Source organism: Ctenocephalides felis, unplaced genomic scaffold (assembly GCF_003426905.1).
Source record: "Ctenocephalides felis isolate EL2017-DRISC unplaced genomic scaffold, ASM342690v1 CF-g0.4_SCAFFOLD_03571, whole genome shotgun sequence".
Lineage (NCBI taxonomy): Eukaryota > Metazoa > Arthropoda > Insecta > Siphonaptera > Pulicidae > Ctenocephalides > Ctenocephalides felis.
Window position 1 is genome coordinate 69,843,555 of NW_020539725.1, and position 22,767 is coordinate 69,866,321.

General features: G+C 27.1%; 1 protein-coding gene across 1 annotated transcript in view; it reads left to right on the plus strand.

Annotated features, from left to right (window-relative positions):
• The first annotated feature begins 9,875 nt into the window (after positions 1 to 9,875).
• The window catches only part of LOC113384790 (terminal nucleotidyltransferase 5C-like), an 82,730-nt gene continuing 69,838 nt past the window's right edge, over positions 9,876 to 22,767 (plus strand). The window contains exon 1 of the mRNA XM_026622546.1: positions 9,876 to 10,153. Within this exon, the coding sequence (XP_026478331.1) occupies positions 10,118 to 10,153 (36 nt within the window). The 5' untranslated portion in view covers positions 9,876 to 10,117. The remainder of the gene's footprint in view (positions 10,154 to 22,767) is intronic.

Here is a 22,767-nt window from a genome sequence, read left to right on the forward strand (position 1 = left end):
ATATATAAATATATATTAGGGGGGATCTCGATATGTACATTTCCAAATTTCTTTGTTTCCAAGGGCTCAATTGCTTCCAAATTGATAGCAAAAAAATCTCTGAAAGTTGTAGCTACTAGTATTAACTTTGATAGGTACTCCAATCAAAGTTTCTGGTTTCTTCTTCCTAATTAAATATTTATTTTATAAAATATATCAATTTTTTGTTGTATTTTTTTATTATGATACAATGTTATTCTCAAAATTTTGATACACTAACGTCATTACAAAACCAACGTCAAGAATAAAAATTTCCATTAACCATTAGTTCGTGTAATCTTCTAATGAGAAAGTATGATGTGCAAAAAATATTTAACAAAAATTCCTTAAATAAAACTCTTACTTAAAACCATCACTATCAAAAAAAAATCTTCTAAGTATTTCGGCTATTGACCTACTTCACTTTCATCTTCATAACCTCGCCTCGTTTATTATTTACTCTGCGCACGAGTCTAAATAGTGTTTGTCATAGTGCAAAAAATTCATTAATTTTTTTTATTGTTTGCTCTGCAGTAAAAAAATTAATTTAACTTTATTACGCTTGCTGAAATAGTGTAGAATGACCGTAAATTCATATTTGCGAAACTGTCAGGTAGATTTGACCTTTTTTAATTGCTGTGGTAGAAAAAGTTTGTTTAATTTGCACTTTTTATGGGGAATAAATGTTTTAATTAAGTCGTTGGTGTAATTGCAACTCGCAGAAAAAGCTATTTGTTTTTGCCAGAAAATCTGGTTTGCTGACTTCATGATTTCTAGACATTTCCACTTTTCCAATAATTCTGAATCGTGAGCCCATAAATGACCTTTCGTCCAGGTTTACTCAAAAACTAATGCACCGATTTCACAAATTCAAATGCCATTGGATTAAATTGGACAAGAACCCAGAAACTCATATTATTACATGTGTCCTGAATCACCCCCTATTCCCCTATTACTATGCCTCTTTCAACAGTGTTATATTACATATGTGTGGTATGTGAATGGTCAGTCAATATGCATATGTTATGGAGCATTTGAATGTCAAATAAAAGTTGTATTAAAGAATTTCTGCAAATATTTACTTTACTACATTTTTTTGAAATATGTTACTCGATCAGAAGCGATTGTCATAAATTATTTGACACGATTTGAACCAAGGGATTGGGCAAAAATTATATCAGAAAATATCGAATCAGTAGTAATAGATGAGAAATTCGTGTCCATATATGCAAACTCAACCAAAATTTATGTTAGAGTTTAATCTCATTTATACGTTGGGAGAAAGATGTGCAGATGTTCCAAGCAGCTTTTTTATTTTGTTACAACATATATTCAACAATACAATTTTTTTATGATTTTCTGGATCTTCACTTTGAGGATCCTTATACCAGTATGTGGAGAAAATTTTCTAGACTGTCTAAACACTGTCTAAGCATTTTTTATAGATTTTTATGACATAATTTCAATAATGCAATAAATCTGAAAAAAAATTTTGGTAGACAATTTAAAATCTTCGCTTTTAATTCATTATTAAAGTCGTGTCGATGTTTCCATGGTCTAATACAATATCACCATTATATCATACCTAGCAATCGCGTTTTTTGTTCGTGACATATTTTTTCTCTCATTAAAAGCGACCATAAAAAAGTCGTTTTTACATCATAACATTATTAATTTGAACTTTATTATTTGTATTTATTAACTGTACCGTACTATACGGTCTGTTACATCATCAACGGTATCCAATTAGATGCTTATAATGCAATAAATCTAAAAGCGAAAGCAAATACTGCAAATAAATATATTTCATATTGTATATAATATTTTGCAGTTGGAGAGTTTCACAAAATACGCGAGTTTTAGATGATAAATGTATGGTGAATCAATTCACACTCTTTTTGGAGGTTTCACAATTTATTTTATTACAGAAGTAGGTGACTCGTTGAGAGTTTGGATTGTGGAACTTAAATTGATATATTTTAGAAAGAAAAATCCAGAAACTTTCAATTGAATCAAAATAAAAATCTGAATGTATCAATAATTTTTCCATTAGATTTTTCTGGACCAATGAATACTAGAATAAAATACTTTACAACACCTTGCACTACAGTGCAGTAAGTTTTCATCTAATCTGAATACATTCGCGTGTGTTTGCATCTAAGTTCATATAAAATTTAACTGCACTCTAGCACATTGCCTACATGTAGCTATATGTCCCTATAGTTTTTTGTACTAGCTATAGTCGAATATTTAACGTGTATATCTGGAGCAAACTGCAAAGTGTTATTGGATTTGTGAAACAGGAACATACCTAGAACAGACCATGTAGTATTATTTCCTTATAGGGACACTTGATAACAAGAAATCTAATTGCAATGGTAAATCGGTGGAAAAAGATAATACGAACAAAAAATATTTTAGAAAATACTATTTCAAAGAAGTTGATGTGTGCTATCTCTTTTTCAAGTATGAGACTTATTATCCGCTGGAAAAGAAATTTCATGACAAAATTCACAACTTCATCAAATTCTCAATGCTCAATAATATTTCAATATGACTTACAACACCAAACGCATTTTTGAATTGAATTGGAATATTTTTTTTGAACGAAAATATTTGAATAATTGAAATTTGTGGTTATGCCAATACATCTAACATTGATGTAATGCAACAATTTTATCAAAATAATATAATTTTCAAGATAGTGACGACCCCTGATTTTTCATGATCAAAATTACACGATGATTTCAGTATCTTTTTTAGAAAAAAACGTAATTAGTATCATAAGTCTTTGTCAATCAAATCAACTATTAACAATGTTTCTTGCCATTTTCTCCACTGGAAAAATTCCACTGATAGATTTAGCATTATTTAGTCAACTGTTAATAAATAATAGTTCCATTAACCAATGGTTCAATAATGATTCCTACATGATATCTTTGTCTTTGTCACCATTTTAATTTAGAAAACCAACCAAATCAACTATTAGCAATGTTGCTTGCCATTATCTCTACTGGAAAAGTTCTAATAACCAATGGTTTAATAATGATCCCTACATGATGTCTTTGTCTTTGCACCATTTTAAAATAGAAAACCAATCAAATCAACTTTAGCAATGTTGCTTGCTATTTTCTCTATTGGAAAAATTCGAATACTGTCAATTAATAATAGTTCCAATAATCAATGGTTCTATAATGATACTTTCACTTGTATCACGTCGGGGTCACCAATTTGGTTTGGGTTTGGGTTGTTCACTGAAGCTTGTTGTCACTCAAATAAAAAAAAAATTAGAACCATAAAAAGGTGAAATGAAATATGGTAAATATAGTTCATATAATTACAGAAATCGTATTGATTATTTTTTACTCAAAATTTTTATTACCGAAACAAGAGTTAAATATTCCACCTAAATAGCATTTTCTCAACTCTTGTTGATAAAGTAAATAAATAAATATCTTGCTTTAAGGCAAAATGCCACTTACAACTAGTTCATATATTTATTTATCCATCTCTTTTATTTGCTTTAATGAAGTAAAGTAACATCCTGACCCATTTCCTAACAACCCCCGCGCATCAATTTGAGCCATCGCATTTTCCCAGATTTAGCGCCCGTTTTAGTCGGCGTTAACCCTTGACCTTTCGGGTTCAGTCTAAGGACTGTTCAATGAATTCAGCACAGCTCGCTGTATAATATCATACCCACAACACAACAAGAAATATCTACAACAAAAGCTACTTTCAATATTATGTCTATATATTGCATCTACTATGCCGATGTATAATATTATATTGCTGTATGGTGTTTGGTATGTGTTGTGGATAGTTGCATGATAGTGGTTTGAAACATTTATTGATTGATTTCAAATATTTATTTATTTAACCAGTTATTTAATTCTCATGTCATTTTTTTTATTTTCTATTTTATTTACAACTGTCCAGTTAAGGACATTTAATAAATTTGGGGAATTTACAATTGTCAGCCGTAAAGGGACATTGTATACTAAATGGACATATTGGAAAAACAACTCAATAGTTGTTTTCCCATTCGTTATAATAAGAACAATATTTTACTGATAATGATATAATTTTAACTATTTACAGATAAATAATTTCTTATAAACAATGACTAAGTTATTTCAATCTTTATCAGGAAAACTCATGACTTAAATCCAGTGGCGCTTTTCTTTTCAACCTTCGTCGAAAGTTTTTTGTTATTAAGGAGTTTTCTAGTGAATTTGGGTGACTGATAAGCTTGTTTCCAAATTTATTTCCTGTTTTTGTTATTACTTTTTTATGGTAGATGTGATCGTGTCGAGATGAAATAGTCAGTTCGTGATATATTTTGGTGCTCCTAAGACAATTTTCAAAAATTTGTTTTAAAATTTCTGTATTATTTCCATATTAGTTTTAAGAGCACTGCCCCACAATTGTATTCCATAGCTCCAAATTGGTTTGAATAAAGTTTTATATAAAAGTAGCTTATTGTATGAGCTTAGTTTGGGTTTAGTGAGCTTAGTTTGGTCACATTTGATTCAGAATGAATTAAAATGTGGAGAAAACATAAAATGAGCAAAACGGATTTTTTTCTCCTTTGGGAAGTTAAAATGTTGTCTACCCATGCCTCGGACTGTTATCAAAGTGAGAGGCTCTGACTGTCCGATACGAACGTAAACGCAATGAAGACACCTACGTAATAAATAGATTCGCAAATACAGTTTGAAATTGAAGAGATTCATGAACATTCTTTAATAGTTAAAACAACAATTATAAATTTTTACTTGCCATGAAGTAATTTATTGAAAAACGCAGAAGAATCTTCACATTCCAAGACCTTTTTTATATATTTTTAACAGTAATCCAAAACCTTATGTTCTATAAGCTGTTAGAGCTGAAACTTCTCCTAACTTCATTCTTAGATGGAACCATCATCCATATCCAAATTTGGTGATTTTTCAATATTAGATTTTATCTAAGAGAGCTGACATTTTTATTGGTGCTTTGAATTTCACTTTGAACCATATTGCTATCTATATGTTCAAGTAAAAATCGTTGTCACATTCCAAGACCTTCTGAGCATTTTGCCATACCTTAGAATAAAATGAAATCTATCCGTTTAATTGTATATAAGATGTGTGGATGTATATAAGAATGTACAGAATTTTTTTTTCCAAGTATTTATAAATATCACTAAACTAATTTTTTTAGTTGACATCAATACAACATCACTTCAACATTTCATGTGACATTCCTACAACATACAGCCCCATACTAATCAAAATACAAATCAAATCATTTTTTGACAACCCACACTGTGTCAGCGACTGGTTCAGCGACTTATAAATAATACTAAATATTGAAAAAAAGTTAGCCTCATGACATTAGTTCATACATAATTATACTAAATAACTAAATTATTATTTTGTGTTTACTATTACATTTAATACTTTTATCACAAAAAATACCACATTTTTTCAGATGTGTCTATGTCAACTGCTGCCACCGGATTGAGGATGAAACGTCTACTAAAATCAGGTATTTATTAAATATACGTTAATCTTAAAATTGTCATAAAAAGTATTTAAAGAGGTGAAGTTCAAAGGATTATCAGTATTCCTTTCGAAAGTATTCTTAAACCTGTCGAGTCTATGAAATTTCAATTATTAAAATTTATTAATCATTAAAATAATTTAATTAAAAATTTCTAATTTTACTGACTGGCTGACAAAATGCTTTATCTTTCACATATATCATTAATTCAAACAGTAAAATCGTAGGCGTTGTTCGAGTTCATTCATTTTGCCGGTTGAATGAAAATGGAGACAATAATGAAAATTTTAATATTAATAAAATAATCTTCATAAAATTGAACCTGGCATTCTGAGCAAATATTATTTCATTTCCGACTGAAAGTAACTGAATGGTTCTCAAAAAAATATATAAATCTATATAGGATGTGAGGTTTTTCATGAATCTAACATTATTCATATTGGATATAGAATCAATATATTAATAGTAATATAATCTGATGGTTGTTAGGTTTTTTGATAAATTTTGAAATTTAAAAAAATCAACTGAATCCTCGCTTATACTTTATTGACGGTAAACGTGCATTTTGTCATCATTTGTAATATTAACGTTTTATTGATAATTTAATTTTATTAATTATGTTTGGTCATAAAACAATATCCTATCCTATATGACCTGAGAAAATTGATATATGTGTGTGTTTATGTGTGTGTGTGTGCGGATACAAATTTTCGTCGAAGATTTCGGGAACACCGATCAACCGATTTGAATAATTAAAAAAACATTCGATTCGTTGATAAGGCGACGTGCTGATTAGTTTTTGGCGAAGGCAGGTTTAGCACAAAAAGTGCCAAAAACGCTAACTCAGTTCTTAAGAGAACCGTGCGTCCGATTTTAATAATTTTAAACATTTTACTTGTGATGAAAACCTGATTAAATTTTTGGGAAGGGAAAAATAACTTTAAAAAATGTCATTTGGCGGTAAAAAACGTTTATTGGGCATATGAACACTAAAATATAAGATATTGTATAGAGATTTTAATAATGTGTATTCATATTTTAAGTAATTTTTTAGGGTTTCGTACCAAGATTTTTAATTACGGTACAGAAAGTTATTTCTCTTATGCACCAGAATTATTAGATCAAATCTGATATTTTCAAGTTTTCCATTGGAAAATTAGCAACCTTCTTCAAGGATGTACTATTCAACCGCTCTCATCATCATCATCTACGTATGTAGAACACATTCGCTACTAGTGAAACACTACTTTCGCGGATTACATACTATCACAAAATAAATTTTGTCCTGGTTCCCTCGACGCTTATAGGCTCCTGAGGAATTTCTTCACCAACCACAGCACAAGAAACTTACCATGACGTACCTTTAGTCATATCGTTGAGTGTATGTACTCCGTTCTGGTTGCGAAGAATACTTTCGTCTAAATCAAAAATAAGCCAGATGGTATAAAGTTTAGATTCTTATACGATGATTGGTTGAAGACTTGCTGGTCAACCAATAGCGTTTCTGGGTACCTGGTGAAACGTCACCAGAACCATAATTGTTGGTGTATGTTGACTTCTATTATGCGGTCATGCGGCGCTGTTAAAACTGTGTCAGTGCATTCTTATTATTTCACTATTATTTTAGTTATTAAATAATATATTTAGATCAAATTAAAAAAATTACCAAGTTGGTTTTGAAACAATTTTTTTTAATTTGTTCCAAAAAATACTGTACAAAAAAAAAACAGATTGACTCGATCCTGTTCTTCTTTTTATTTATTAGTTAGGTTTGATTGCAATTTGAACTATACGTTCTACATTTTTGTTTTGAATACATAGTAATTTACATGTACATTTTTTTTTACTGATTTTTAACTTTCCAAAGTAGAAGTTTAGGTATAAAAATAAATTATTTCGAATGCAAGTCATCAATTTTTTTTGACGATTTTGCAGATTTTTTGTATGACTATAGATTTTGATATAATTATTTAATATTTTTTATACATTATTTAAAATATTATAGGCTTACGATAGTTGGTTGTTGAATTATAAAAAATCATCAAACTTTAGAGTTTCACCGTGCGCCTAAATGATTCTAATAAGATTCTAAATATAAAATAAAATGATTAAAAAAATTTAATTTAATTTATACAATTGCAGATATTATAAGTATGTTTTAATTAGACATCAATCAATTGAAAATTTCATTTTTGAAATGAACAGTAGGTTGCACATTTTGTCTAAATAGTTGAATCTCACAATTCTTTTTACGTTCCAATTAGATTTTATGTAGAATCTAATGGGAACTATGTAGGATCTAATATGTATGATGACTTAAACGTTAAATTTTTGAATTTCTTGAATTCTCAGCTTAAGTTTGATTTTATGATTTTTATTTATATCTATCTAGCATTTTGAGAACTTTGCGAATTTGATGTGTCCTAAACTCGATCCAAAATGCTCAATTTGTTAGACTTCAATAATATTACATAACCAGACTACTATATTTTGTAAAGAGTTTCGAAAGCAGGGCTAAATTTTACTTTGTTTTGAAAATAATAAATTCCTTATGGATTTGATATTAGCAGTGCAATTTACATAAATATACATATGAATTATACATTTTTTTAAAATAATAAATAAGTAATTTAAATATTGAAGAATTTTTGCTTGAATGAAATATTGATATAAAATTACGAATTTGTATATTTTTAACTTCTCCAAGAAATTTGTTTTTTACTGAAAATCGTATTTGTGATATAATAATTAAATAGCAATCAGATTAAAAACATATCATTTAAATTTACACAATTTGATAATTGACAACATTGTGTAAATTTATAAGATTGTATGTAAAATGCAACATTTTAATGACTGCTTCATTTTACATCATTTCCCAAATATCATAAAAAAAGCATTTTTAAGTTTGTTAAAATATAATATTACCTGTAATTACACCTGTCATTGAACCATAGTATATTTTTTTAGTGCTACATAGACATGTAAATTATTGAAAAAAATCCACAATATTCCAGTATTCCGTAATTAATATCATTCATTATAATTATTATTAGCTAATATTTTAATCAATGTTTTATTTTAATTTATTAATTTCCAGTAGGATTTCTAACTCGAAATGTTCAAATGGCATTTTGGCATATCTTGAAAAAAAATTATGTATGTGTGTGTATGTATGTATGTGCGGATACAAATTTTTGTAACGATTTCAAGAGCACAGATCAAACGATTTAGATGATTTTGTTTAATATTTCTCATATTGGCTTCTTGTCTTCTTGTATTGAACTCAGGATTTTTTTTAAATTTTTCAAGATAGTTACTATACTTGATGTTGAGTTCTGGGACACCTTCCAAATTTACATCTTTCATGCAATAGAAAAAAATTCACTGTCTTTGAACTACATGGAATTTTTTTTCTAAAATTTTCATGATAGTTACTATACTTGACGTTGAGTTCTGGGACACCCTTCATATTTACATCTTCCATGTAATACAAAAAAAATTCACTGACCTTTGAACTACACGGAATTTTTTTTCTAAATTTTTCTTGACTTGACGTTGAGTTCTGGGACACCCTTAATATTTACATCTTCCATGCAATAGAAAAAAATTCACTGACCTTTGAACTACACGGATTTTTTTTCTAAATTTTTCATGATAGTTACCACAATTGACGTTGAGTTCTGGGACGCCTTTTGTATCTCTCATGCAATAGAAAAAAGTTTAATGACTCTGAACAGAAGAGCTAAATTTTGAATGTTTTCAACATTTTTGAAAATGTTAAAAAAATCAAAATACTTAAGATACTTTTAAAAGTTTTCAAAAAAAAAAAATCATAATACTTAAGAAAATTTTGAAAATGAAAGTTATTAAACTTTTTAAATAATGGGTTTTGGCTTTAGGCAAGTTGCAACTAGATAATTTATTTTAAATATCAAAATAAGTCTAAATTGACCCCCTGAATGGTTTTTCCTGAAAGAAACCGTAAAAAGATAATCAATTTATTTTACATATATAAATAAATCTATATTAACCCACAGTATAATTTTCCACAAAGAAACCGCAAAATTCATAAATAAATAAGAAAATCTAAACAATTTTCCAGAATTTTCCACCAGTCCGCCCCTGCCTATCACTATCCATCTCTCTCAACCCCATACATGCATCTCGTTCTGTCCCATACAACGAAATCACTTGTTACTTCATTCTTCAGTCAGTTCTTGCCGAACCGCAAAAGCATAAAGACGTGTTTTTGCTCCCGAAATATTTCAAAGTGTTTAAAAAAAAAATAATAATTTAATACTCGAACGAAAATTTGGCGCGTAATTGGTGAAAAAATAAAAACCTTTAGTGTACAGTGTGACCAACCATCGGCCGGAGTGTCCGCCGGAAACTACATTTTCTCAGTCATTTCCTTCAGTGTTATAAATGTTAAATAATCAGTAAAATTAACCATCGTTTTCAGGATTGATTCCAAAACCTATTTTAGGATTTACCAAAAAGCCTAATTTAGGATCTATTTTGTGATAGTGTGTTATTGGTGATAGTTTTAATGATCTCAGCTTGGAGTTGCCCCATTTCCGTCGAGGTGAGTGCGATTAAAAAAAAATTTTTTAGTTTATTTTAAGTTTTAGTTAAGTAATTTTGCCCAAATGTGGTGCCTAAATGAATGATAGTTCAAGAATTGTGTCATAATTCTTCTGCCGACAAAATGTGGGTGTTGGATAATGTGTTCATGTTCAATATGGTCGTAAAGGACAAGTGCGTAGCGCCGTGTATTAAAAATATATTTTTTATACAAAATTGTAAAAAAATATAAAAGTGGTAAATTAATAGTGATTATTAATTTATCAATTAATTATATAAATTGCTTTGTGCTATGTAATTTTCTTGGTTTCGTGATTATTCAAACAATTTCCGTAAATTTGCATTCGAGGTGGTTGAGTGAGTTTTTTGTGGTTTTGTGTAAAAAGATCCTACATTTTTGTGCACTGTGAAAAGTGATGCAAAAATAATTTTGTTCTTTATAATCGACGAGAATATGGCTCACACGTAGCATAAATAAAGTTAGTTTTTGAAATAAATTTTGGAAAAAAACATGGCGCCAAGTATTGTCTTTTTGAATTTGATTCAACTTTGCAATTTATGAGTCGTTTTTGTCTTAAAGATATTTTTGTGATATCAGGTGAATTTCACTAGCGCGAATTTTGTGAAAATTGTGCTAATTTCATCGTGTTCTATTATTTAACGTATTTGTTACGTAAATGCGATGTTTTTTCTTAAACCATTTGTTTGGTGAAATCAAATTGGTGCTGTTACTTTCTCAAAATTTTCTTTTGAAATATTATTAGTTCAGAAATTATTACTGAATTAATGTGGTTTACAATAATAAACATTAAGTGATTGGATAATCATTAGTGTTTTTTTAAAAGGAAAACGCCAATGGTTTACCTCTTATTAAAGTACTATACAACTAGTGTTCGTTTTACTATTTCGTACTAATCAAAATAAGTTTCTAAAAACGAAAAAAATTAGGTTTTGAAATTAGTTCCGAAAACACGCCAAATATTTTTTTCCAAATTAAGACATTTTGCCTTGCAATTTTGTTGTGATTCTTTTATGCTTCCAAAATGTTTTTGTGGTACCAAAAAATACTTGAATTTTATTAAAAATTTATGAACTTCATCGTGTTCTATAAATTAGCATAATTGTTACGTAATTTTAATGTTTTTGTGTATACTTACCCTGCGGGTAGTTAATTTCTTACAATATTAATTATGTGAAATAGAATTGTTTTTTTTTAAATTGTTTCTTTTAAATGTTGAATATATCAACAAAATGTAATTCAAGTGAATTTTTAATAAAATTGTGTTAATTTCATTGTGTAATATAATTTAACACAATTCTTACGTAAATGTGTTGCTTTTAACGTGATGCGAGTCTTCCAATGGATTTTTTGTGAATTCTAAGTAAATTTTGGGAGTTAATTTCTGTGATTGAGATTATGTTTTTATTTTGTTTTATTTTAGGTTATTGTCGTTTTATTTTTACTTTATTGCTAAAGTTACATTTCAAATTTCGTATTTATTTTTTTAAACAACCGTTCTATATTTGAATTTGCCACACATTTGCTTTTGTATTTTATATTTAAATTTGAATTTGTTTGTGCCTTCAAGAACACGTGAAAGTGATGGTACATTCTTAAATCCAATCCATGTAATTTTTTAAAATCATGTTTTGATTTGATAAAATTGGACAGGGTCTTATTGCCGTTTTGTATTTTAAACATTTTTTTTCATAATAATCAGTAATCCAATTACAACTGCAATTGTAATTCAACAACAAAGTATGAATTTGGTAGTTTAAGTCAAAATTTACAAAAAAATGTATAAATTTTACAAAAACATTTTGCCTTGTGTCGGGACAGATTCGAAACTGAATTCAAAATTTAGATTTAATGAAATTTTAATTTTTTTTTTAAATCATTCATATAAGTCTTAGAATTATGTTACGTTGTATAAATTTTATTATAATTCGTACTCTCAGTTAAAATATAAAAATGACATTAAAAGATCATTTTCTTGACCTTAATTATGACTGTGTTCAACCTTATATATTTTTCACTGAAAATTATCAAGACATATTGTAATTTTAATGAAAAAAAAATAATAAAAAAAACTGGTAGTATATGGCAACGTGCCTTAAAAATTGCTGGAAATGTTTTCAAATAGATTATTATAAATACTGTGACTTTCATTATTCGTATTTTATAGACAAAATATAAAAGCACGTGAATATGATGACGACGCTTATATATGTTTACATGAAAAGTTAATAAACAAAACTCAATCAGATTTCAAATGAAGGATAATATTTATAAAAATTATATAATCTGAATTGTAAGGTTAAAATTATTCATTTGAAGTATCCAAAAAGTAATGAGCACATCTCCCTATCAATAGGAATCGAATGTGTTTTGAATAATTAAAATCAGTTGTTCTGTACGCCCGAAATCGTTAACGAATAATTGTATCCACACACACAAACACCGTTCATTTTTTCTGATGTATATCAAAATGTTCAGAAACCTCTGAAACGTAAAGATACGAAAACATTTTCAACTTCGATTTTTGATGAAAAGTTAATAATCAGATTACGGATTAACACAAATTTTATTTACTTTAGCACGTCTCACTATTTTCGAATTTCCACCTATCATTTCCATTATTCCACATGCGCACGTCATAAAAAGACAATTGTTAATAACAAATTACGTTTTTGCAATAACAAAAGTCTCGAACGACTCTTCCATATGGCAAACGATACAACATTTCGAATTTCACCTATATAAACTACTTAGATACGAGAACATATTGATTCGCACGAACACATTGAAGATCGCACAGATCCGGGATTCAACAAGTCAGCAGACAGACACTGACACAGACACAGGAGAAAATTTATATTTGTATGTATATATACATATATAAATTTGTATATGTATGTATATATGTATTTATGTATAATTTTGGATGTGTGGTTTTGACGCCCACACATGGACACACGTTTTATACGAACACATCCGAAAATTGAAGAGACGGCGCATTTGTCACAAACCAAGTTCATTCAAAAATTTAAACGAGGTTATCTAACAATGTGATTAGTAGACATTAATTTTAATTTAAATTATTAGTCAAATTAATTTTTAACAAAAATAACTAAATTTTGTTGAAATATAGTAAATACAAATTTTAATACATTACCACATAGACTTATATATATTTTAATATTTTATTTTACGTAGCGAACTATACAATAAGTACATTCAGCTACTTTTACAGATAATACATGTGGTTAGTGAACGCTATTTTTAATTTAATTGTTGAGTATAATTTATTAACCTATCAAATATATATTAGTATAGTATTCTAAGTTTAGTAAGAAATATATATTGAAGTTTGGAAACAGTTACAATTAAGGTCAAGAAAATAATTTTTAAAGCCATTTTTATATTAATTTATGATAAAAATTTTCAAGTACAGTGAAACGTAATTTTTTCATTTCTTATGTTACAAGCAATTCTAAACATATTTATATTTTAAAACTACGAGAAAAATGTCAGAATAAAAAAATATAGTGGGGGTTAATAAATTTTTTTAGGCACGATTTTTTTTTTTAGACACGAATGGAACGAAATAATAATTTTTATTGGGAAACAAAAAGTGCAGAACGATTTCATATTGAATATCTTTTTATATCATTGCTTTTATTGCTAAAATTTTGCACGGTCGTTAATTTTATTTATTTTAGAGATTCAGATATTATTACGACAAACCGAAATGAAAAAATATATACGAATATATATCTTTGTAATACTGAATCATTTTTTTATCAATATTTTTATTCATAATTATTTCAACGTTTTGGGAATATCAACTTTTCTTCAAACGTATATATACAACCTCGATATTATTTCAAAATTTTAAAATCTTTAATTTTAAACCTCTAAATTATAAAAAATAATTCTTAGTGTACACTTTAATAAAGAACAATTTAATTTTTAATGAGTATTTTGTAAAATTCTTTTTATATTTTTTTATTTATAATTATTACATTCTTTGGCAATATGAATTGTTTTTCAAACTTAGAAACAACCTCGACATTGTATCATTTTTTTGTTTTTTTTTTAATATACCTACACCTAAAACTAAAAATTATCAATTATAATTTTTAATGCATACTTTTATAAACAATTTAAGTTTTAATGAGTATTTATAAACGTAAGAACATGATTTGTTTTAAAATTTTCAAATAATGTTAATACCTAATTATCAAGTATATTATTTACACATTTGAGTTCATGCAACTTGCCTTAAGGCAAAATGCCACTTACGACTACTTATTTTATACAGGAATAGCTTCAATATATTCTGAACAATTTGACACTCCAAAAAATATTTCGTTTTTTTAAAAAAAATAGTTTAAATAGAAAATATTCACAGTTTTATACGCATGACGTATATACACGTCATCACACAAAATTTTGCAACTTCTCCATGACTCATATATTCGTCAATTACAATTAACTGGGTAAAGTAAATTTGGCAATTTTTGCTTATCAAAGCAAAAATTTGTTTAAAATAATAATTCGATATAGACCAGAAAATTTTTGTTGATATTGTTATAAATTTTTGTTGATTTTGTTGATGTGTGTAGGTGTTGTTTTATTGTATATGTGTGGATGTGTATGTATGTACATGCACATGTATATATGTATATAATTCAATTAAAACAAAAGTATGTAATTCTGAATCGATTGTTACATTTGAAACTGGAGTGCTGGTTTCATTTCGTGGCCATTGAACTTTTGTTCGGTTTTGTCTGTTGTAATTTTTGTGGTTCTGTTACAAAATTAATTGCTATCAATTGCGAACTACTTTTATCGAATATTATTGATTCAATAATAATCATGTGCATAATTATGAAATATGTGAAATTGAAACCATAAATTATTTAATTGTAATTAATACGGGTAAGCGAGTTTTTGGTTGTCAAGTGGATAGAGGAAATAATTCCTTTAAAGAGGACATCAACGTTATTTTTTGTTAAGAATTTATTTGAACAAAACGAATTTATGATTTTGTATGTGGTAACAAATGAAGCACTAATTCACATCCAATTTTTTTTATAATATCCTTCCCTTTCTTACTAAAATTTGCTTCTTGTTTATTGATCATATGACTTTGGATTTTACATTAACCTATTGGGTTTTAATATAAAAAAATAATTAAATATCATTAGAAATAAATAGTTATACTTAAAAATATGTTCTATATAAACATATAAATACGTATGGCATCAAACCATTTTTCAATTTTGTTTACACTTGTGAAACATATTTCGAAAATTCTGCATATTACCAAAATTTTCTTTAAAAATATTTACGTACCATCTAATAGATTTTTTTAACAAATTCAATTTTTATAAAAAATTAGAATTGGGAGATCGTCTTATAAAATCAAACTTCAGACTTATTACAAACTTTTTACGTATTTTTTCCTGAAATAATTTCATTCTATCATATTTTTCAAAAATTTTCACACTTGCCAAATATCCAGTATATTTGTTGCTAAAATTTCCTCTAAAAACAATTACATAACACCGTATACAATATTTTTTTATCAAAATTGATTACATAACAATTAGAACAAAAGTCTATATTAATTCGGATAAATATTGTGCAATATTTAACTTTTTTAATACAAACAAATATTTTTCAATAATATATAAAAACATAATTATAATATATGTCGAACTGGTTCTAGGAAATATATTAGTATTTTTTCTGCATAATTTTATTAATATTTTGCCCATAAAAAACAAAACAAAAATAGTTTTGTAAAATATGAGAAACTATAAATTATAATACATTGTATATAATTTTTGAATAATAAAATTAGCTATTTTAATTATTTTGCATAAAAAACAAATGAAATAGTCGAAATCAATATTGTATTGGCAATAAAAATTAATCAGATGAAAAAGTGAAGTGAATTTAATGATGATTTTATATCAATTTTTAAAAAGCCTTAAAATTTAAGGTCGATAAAAAAGTTTCGTTAAAGATTATATAGTGATAAAATTCTTTATATAAACTAATATTATATAACAACGGTACAGTTTCCATCTATATTTCTCAAAAAATAATATATCAATCTTATATTTGTAAACTTTGTAAAACTTTGTGTATTGATTCAGTTGATAGTCAAAATGAACTCCTTAAAATATAATAGGCATGTGAGAAGTGGTTTAATAATGAACATTACTTTTGGCTATACATATTAACTCTTTAGGGACGGCTGTCCACCTGAATGGACAAACATACTCTGTGAGGCACAGGCTATTTTATAAACAATGACTCAGCTGAGTCATCAACTAGTTTGCATCGAAAAGTTGAATAAATTACATGTAGTGTAAACAGTGTTGTATTTTGAAAATAATTTTAAGTTATTTTAGTAGTATCTTTTTCTTTGCTATATAGTCTTTTTTTTAATATTTAAAACGACCGAGCGATTTGAAACATGGCAAAACGACTGGTAAATTTTGTTAATTGAGCAGTAGTGAAGATGAGTTTCAAATAGACATTTATACAGACAAATTTTACGAAATTACTATTCACACCGAAGATAGTGATGAATGTGATGATGATATTATCCGACCAACAAAAAGAAGAAGTTCGACAAATTAAATGAAGAGTGGAAAGACATTAGCGAATGTGCAGATTTTCCTTCAATAATCGATTTTGTCATACATCAACAAACACCCCGAATACAAATACCAAGCAATATAAAACATCCAAAAGATTTTACTTTATATTTTACAAATGAATGATTAGACAATATAATAGAAAAAACAAACCTTTATGCCATAAAGTTTATGGCAACAAAAAATGAACAAATATACTGACTAATCAGTGGCATATTCTAAATGCGAGAGAAAGAAAAAGGGAGTGTATTGTCTGTTCCGACAGAAAAGCACCAGGAGCGAGGCGGCGAACAACATTTTATTGTAAAACATGTCAAAATCATCCAGCTATGCATTTTGGAAATTGCTTTTAACGTCACCATTCTTTATAAAATGATCAAAATAAATTAATATTATAAATGTATGTCCTTCAATGACCACAAATTTTTATCAAACAAATTGCATAACATACACAATGAATTCAAGTTTACAGCCGGTACAGTAGATTGTTTTGAAATCGGTGCCGTCCCGTAAGTGTTAATATCCAATTATACGTTGACCATAAGTATCGATTACCAACCCCTGGTTAAATAGAGAGATCGTCTATCTTCTTGTACAATGTGTAAACACAAAGGAGACATCATCAGATGCATTTGTAGATGCAGATGCAATACCCACATAGTGCAAAACCGCTGCAACTGCACCAATTGCATACATAGTTCAGTACAAGAGAGTAGTACATATTGTAGATTCGAACGAACGTCCTTGAGTTATTACGCGCACCATGCAATCTCTCAGATATTATGCAAAAGGAAAGTTTGAATCCGCTCATATGTGAACTACATATATAAATGAATAAATATCACAATAATGTATACTTTAGTTAGTCGGTCGTATCTGGATATCTGTAACGATAGTTGCTTTTACTGGACGGAAACTCGTTTCTGAATAAAGCCAATGTTTTTCAATGATCTTTAACGCCTTCTTAAGGTACATTTACAAACCACATGATCCGTAAAAAAGACTGAAAAGTGAAGATGAAGTTACGTTCAGCAAAAGCATAGTTTTCCAAAATAAATATCTATATTATTAACTTCCCTTAGGGCAAGTTATAGTAATTGCAAAAAAAATCGGAAATGAATTTTTTTTTATATCTCCACGTTTCAAAGGTTTCTGAACATTCTGGCGTACCTTAAAAAAATTGAGGTATGTATGTGTGCGTGTGTGTGTGATTTGAATAATTCAAAAAGCACTTTACTTGTATTGACAAGATGAAAAACTGATTAAATTTTTGGTAAGGCAGGTCAAGCCATTATGGACTCTCGATAAAAATTAGTTAAAAAAATGTCATTTGGCGGTCAAAAATGTTCATTGGACTTATGCACATCAAATTAATAGATATTTTATAGAGATTTTAAAAATGTGTACACATTTTGTGTAATTTTTTTTGTAAATTACGATAGGGGAAGTTCCAGCAATTTGCCTTAAGACACGATGCCATGCACCCCACTAGTTAAAGTATTTTATTATGTTTTTTTATTTGGACTACAATCTTTCCATTATTGTATGGAGACATTCACAATTTGTTAAGCAGTAGTTACTTCATATTTTCTTTGTTTTGAGTAGCGTTATTTAGTTTACGATACCTAAGCACAATTTTTAGCTATATGTTATTCAATTGCTTTGCAATTTTTTTATATAATGCACATATTTTGCTAAAAGTCTACTTGGACCTTCGTGCTTTACCTTACTTTAAATTCTCCCGATATTAGTATTTTTGACCTAATTAATTTTGTATAGAAAGGTTATTTATTTTTATTTGATAACATATTATACATATACTTATTATGAAAATAATTTTTACGATTCTCTGCAACATATTTTCATCTCTTTTAAGAATTTTCTCTAAGACCCATATATATCTCTAGGGCCATTGACTTACGTTAGTAATTACGTTTTTAGTATTCAGTTCTTTTGAAAATCTATTTTTATACTTAATTTTGTACTGATAATTTCTTTTCTAAGTAAGTTTTTCATCGTTTCTTTGGAAGATTAATTTCCGTCCATTCATTACAATTAGTTTGATTAATGACCGTTAAAGATTTATTTAGCTGATTAAAAGACATCACTGGAAAACAATACTAATTTAGCAGCATTTATAAATCTTGAAAGATTTTATTGGTAAAATAAATTAGTCTAAGAATCCTAAATTTTCCCATAAATCATTTATCATTGATTAATCTATCTGTTGAAATTCCATAATTTTTATGACATTTTCTCTCCATTCAATAATAAACAAATACAATCGTTCTATTATCTCATTTGCATATTATATTACAAAGTTTAATTGCAAAATTCACATGTGGAACAAATATTAATATTTTGTTTGTGCAATTCAAGTGTTGTTTCGAAATTAGCGCTTGAAGAATTTGAAAATTTTGCAACATAAAAGATTGATTAATAGTTTTATTAAAGAATCATTAATATGAAAGTTTTTAGGCATTTATGGGCTTTATTGCACACAGATAATAATTTACAAATATACGTTTCTATTTATTTCTATTAGTATAAATAAGTAGTTGAATGAAATAAAGGGACTTCAGAAAATGGGTTAAAAATTTATCCATTTATTAGGTTGTTTTAATTGTGAAATATATATATATATATATATATATATATATATATATATATATTATTTTTGCTTGTTTGGCAATTCAATTCAATATTTATTACATAAAGGTAAAAGGCGGACGTTTTCCAAAGAAATCCCGAGTATATTTCATCTCGCAAACACATATAAACAGAAAGTTTTATATTACACATCTACAATAGTATCTTGTTTTATGGTTTGATATAAATAAAAGTTCAGAGTGTTATTCCACAGAATAATATATAAATAAATGCAAATGTAAATGAATTTACGTTAGCAAATTATCCATTCAGCATGACAATATATATGCTCGCCTTTATATTATTTGTATGCGCAATTATTTTGCATATATTGTCAGTTTCTGAGATAAGATTACTGCTGAGTTATTGATAAATTGAGTGATTTATAAAAGAAATGTGTGTTTAGTTAACAATAAAAAAATGTTGAGATAAGGAAAAGAAAAATGGCATAAAAAAGTTATCTGTGTAAAAGTACAATGTTATCTGGAAGAACTTACTTGGTATTAATAGTGCAATCTTAAACTTCATGAACTATAGCCTTTCTAGGATTTTCAAATGTTTTCAAACAGATTATTAAAAATGTTTAATATTATATTAAAGACATTTAAATATTAATCCGGCCTGATTTTTAAATACTTAATATTTCTTATATAAGTTCCTAGATTTAATTTGAAGATTTATAATAATTATTTTTAATAGCAATTTAAGTCCTTTTCGGAGGTAATTCAAATAAACGTACATATTATAAATCAGATATCAATGCAATGAATAATATCGAGTTATAATCCAGTACAAATATTTTTCAATAAATAATTGACTGTTTAAAAATCTTTTTCCTTGTACTTTTTATACTGTTGAATAAATAATCCATAGTAATAATATGGTTTTCCCAATAAATTGTGATTCACCGTCATGTGTTTGTATTATTTATAAATATCAATTGACGTTCTGATTAAATTTAATTAATAGAGCCTTGATGATTTATTTTGAAAATATTGATAAAAAATAGTTTGTGTATTCAATTCTTGGAGTTTTTGAATAAAATATTTAAATTGTTATCAAATTAAACTGCTAACTAAAGTAGCACAGTTTTAGTGTATGAAAATTAACAGCCAAGATTTGGGCCAGTCTTGAAATTGATTCCATTTTTTAATTTAAAAAATATAGATGCATGTAATAAATTTTTCGGATTTTTTGAGTAATTTATTTAAATTCTGATTTTTCTTGATGACCCATGTAATACATATATTGTCAATACCAAAAAGGGTTTAAATCTATTTTTTTCTTCTTTAATTGCATAGAATCTAAATCTTGTTACTGAAATTATATCCGTTTAGATAAAACCCCCAAAAAATTCTGGAGCTTTGCCCTTTATAATTGGATTACAACCGAAATAGTTAAAAATGTGAATCTAATTGCTTTTCTAGTTCATCATTTTTACCTCATTTTAATTTTATCGCATTTCTACTATATTTTGCTTTTATAATAATTATTAATTAGTAGGTAGGTACATCTATGTACAATATTCAGGGTTGCAATGAAATTGATCAATTATTTATTGGTTATTTTATTTAATTAGTGAAGTTTATGGTTTTTCTGTGAAGATAAATATTTATAAGGTGGATTTTGCATTTTTAAAGTAGACATCTATAAGTTTTGACTAAATAAAAGTGAAATCTCTCTAAAAACACGAAAAAGGGTAAAAGGGTTTTTTGTATTAGTCCACGAAATAAATGGTAAATCAAATATTGTATATGACGAAATTTTTCAATAAATTTAGAAAAAAACTGAAAATGAAGGGTATTTAAAATAAAAATGCAGAAACCAAGTTGCGGGTGCAACTAGTATAAAAAAAATTAAATAATATTTATTTTATTTTTATATTTTTATATATGTAATTAAGTCGTTGTTTCGCAATATAATTCATTTTCATTTTTAATTTATTACGCCCACATTTTGTTTTCTTCGTTTCACTGATGCAAAAAATATTTCGTATTCAGTCATTGTTTCAATCATAATTCAATGTAAATACGAATGTGGAATTTGAGCTTCAGTATCCCTAAACATACAATATTCTATTATTTATATATTTGCATTTGCTATGCATATAGATTTCGGCAAAATAAATATTTGCCATGGTTGCACAAGCAATAAATTTACGAAATATACGGTTTGCGAATTTGTATGTAAATAATAATAAAAAATAGAAAATAGAAAATTTGTTGAGGTAGGGAATAGAAAATATAGAGGAGAAAATGTAATGAAAGTAGTTACATACCCACAAGAATGGGTTATTAAATCGCATCATAAAACTTTTAATAAAATACTTTAAAAAAAATCTGGATTTTAATTTTTTTTTTAAATTCAGTAAAATCAATGTGCTGCAAAAAATTGGTAGATTTTAATCTATTATTGCAGAGACAGTTAATGGAACTTGGAACTAAATCAATACATAAATTTTTATTTTAATTGCATGAGTAACCTTATTAATATATGGGTAAAATCTTTACTAGTTGAAATATTAAAAAACCAATTTATGTGTAAATTGTGTCTACTTACTTTTGAATTTTAATTAATTTAAAAATGATATTTTGACACAGAAGACTTGGAAGACTCATCAGAGATTATAATTCTATTTACGACGTTCTTCTTCATTATTAATTATAGTTAAATACTATAAACAAAGAATTTTCCAATTAGTCTGAGTCTAATATTTATTGATACAGAGTTGTTACATAAGTAATGAGTTTAATTGACGTTTTTGTTCAAAGTGGTTTCTAAGAAACTGCAAAATCACCGCCATAAAATTGCATTTACTCGATATTAACGTGGGCACTAAAGCGATAAAGTATGTTTTAGCGTAAATACTATGTTATTAGTGTACACTTTGAGGAAACAAAAAGAGACTTTATATATTTTTACATATTTTAATGCAAATTGGACTCAGTTACTGAACTCGTTAAATTTTGCTCAAACGATTCAAACAATTGCTTGCATTTAGTAATTTTTTGGACGATCGAAATAGCGAAAAATTTGATAAATTTTGGGCCCAAATTATTTTAATTATTACTATTAAGTAGTAAAATCAAATGTATATTTTTTTCCTCACATAGGAACATGAGTATTTTGTATGGAACAAGTTTCCCAATTTGTTTATTTCTTCTATTTAAGCCAATAGACTAACAATAAAAAAATGTTTTTCAAATTTATAACAAGAATTTTTAAAAAAATAACATTATTTACTTTTATATATATATATGATGTTACCCAATTCGAATAATGCCTACG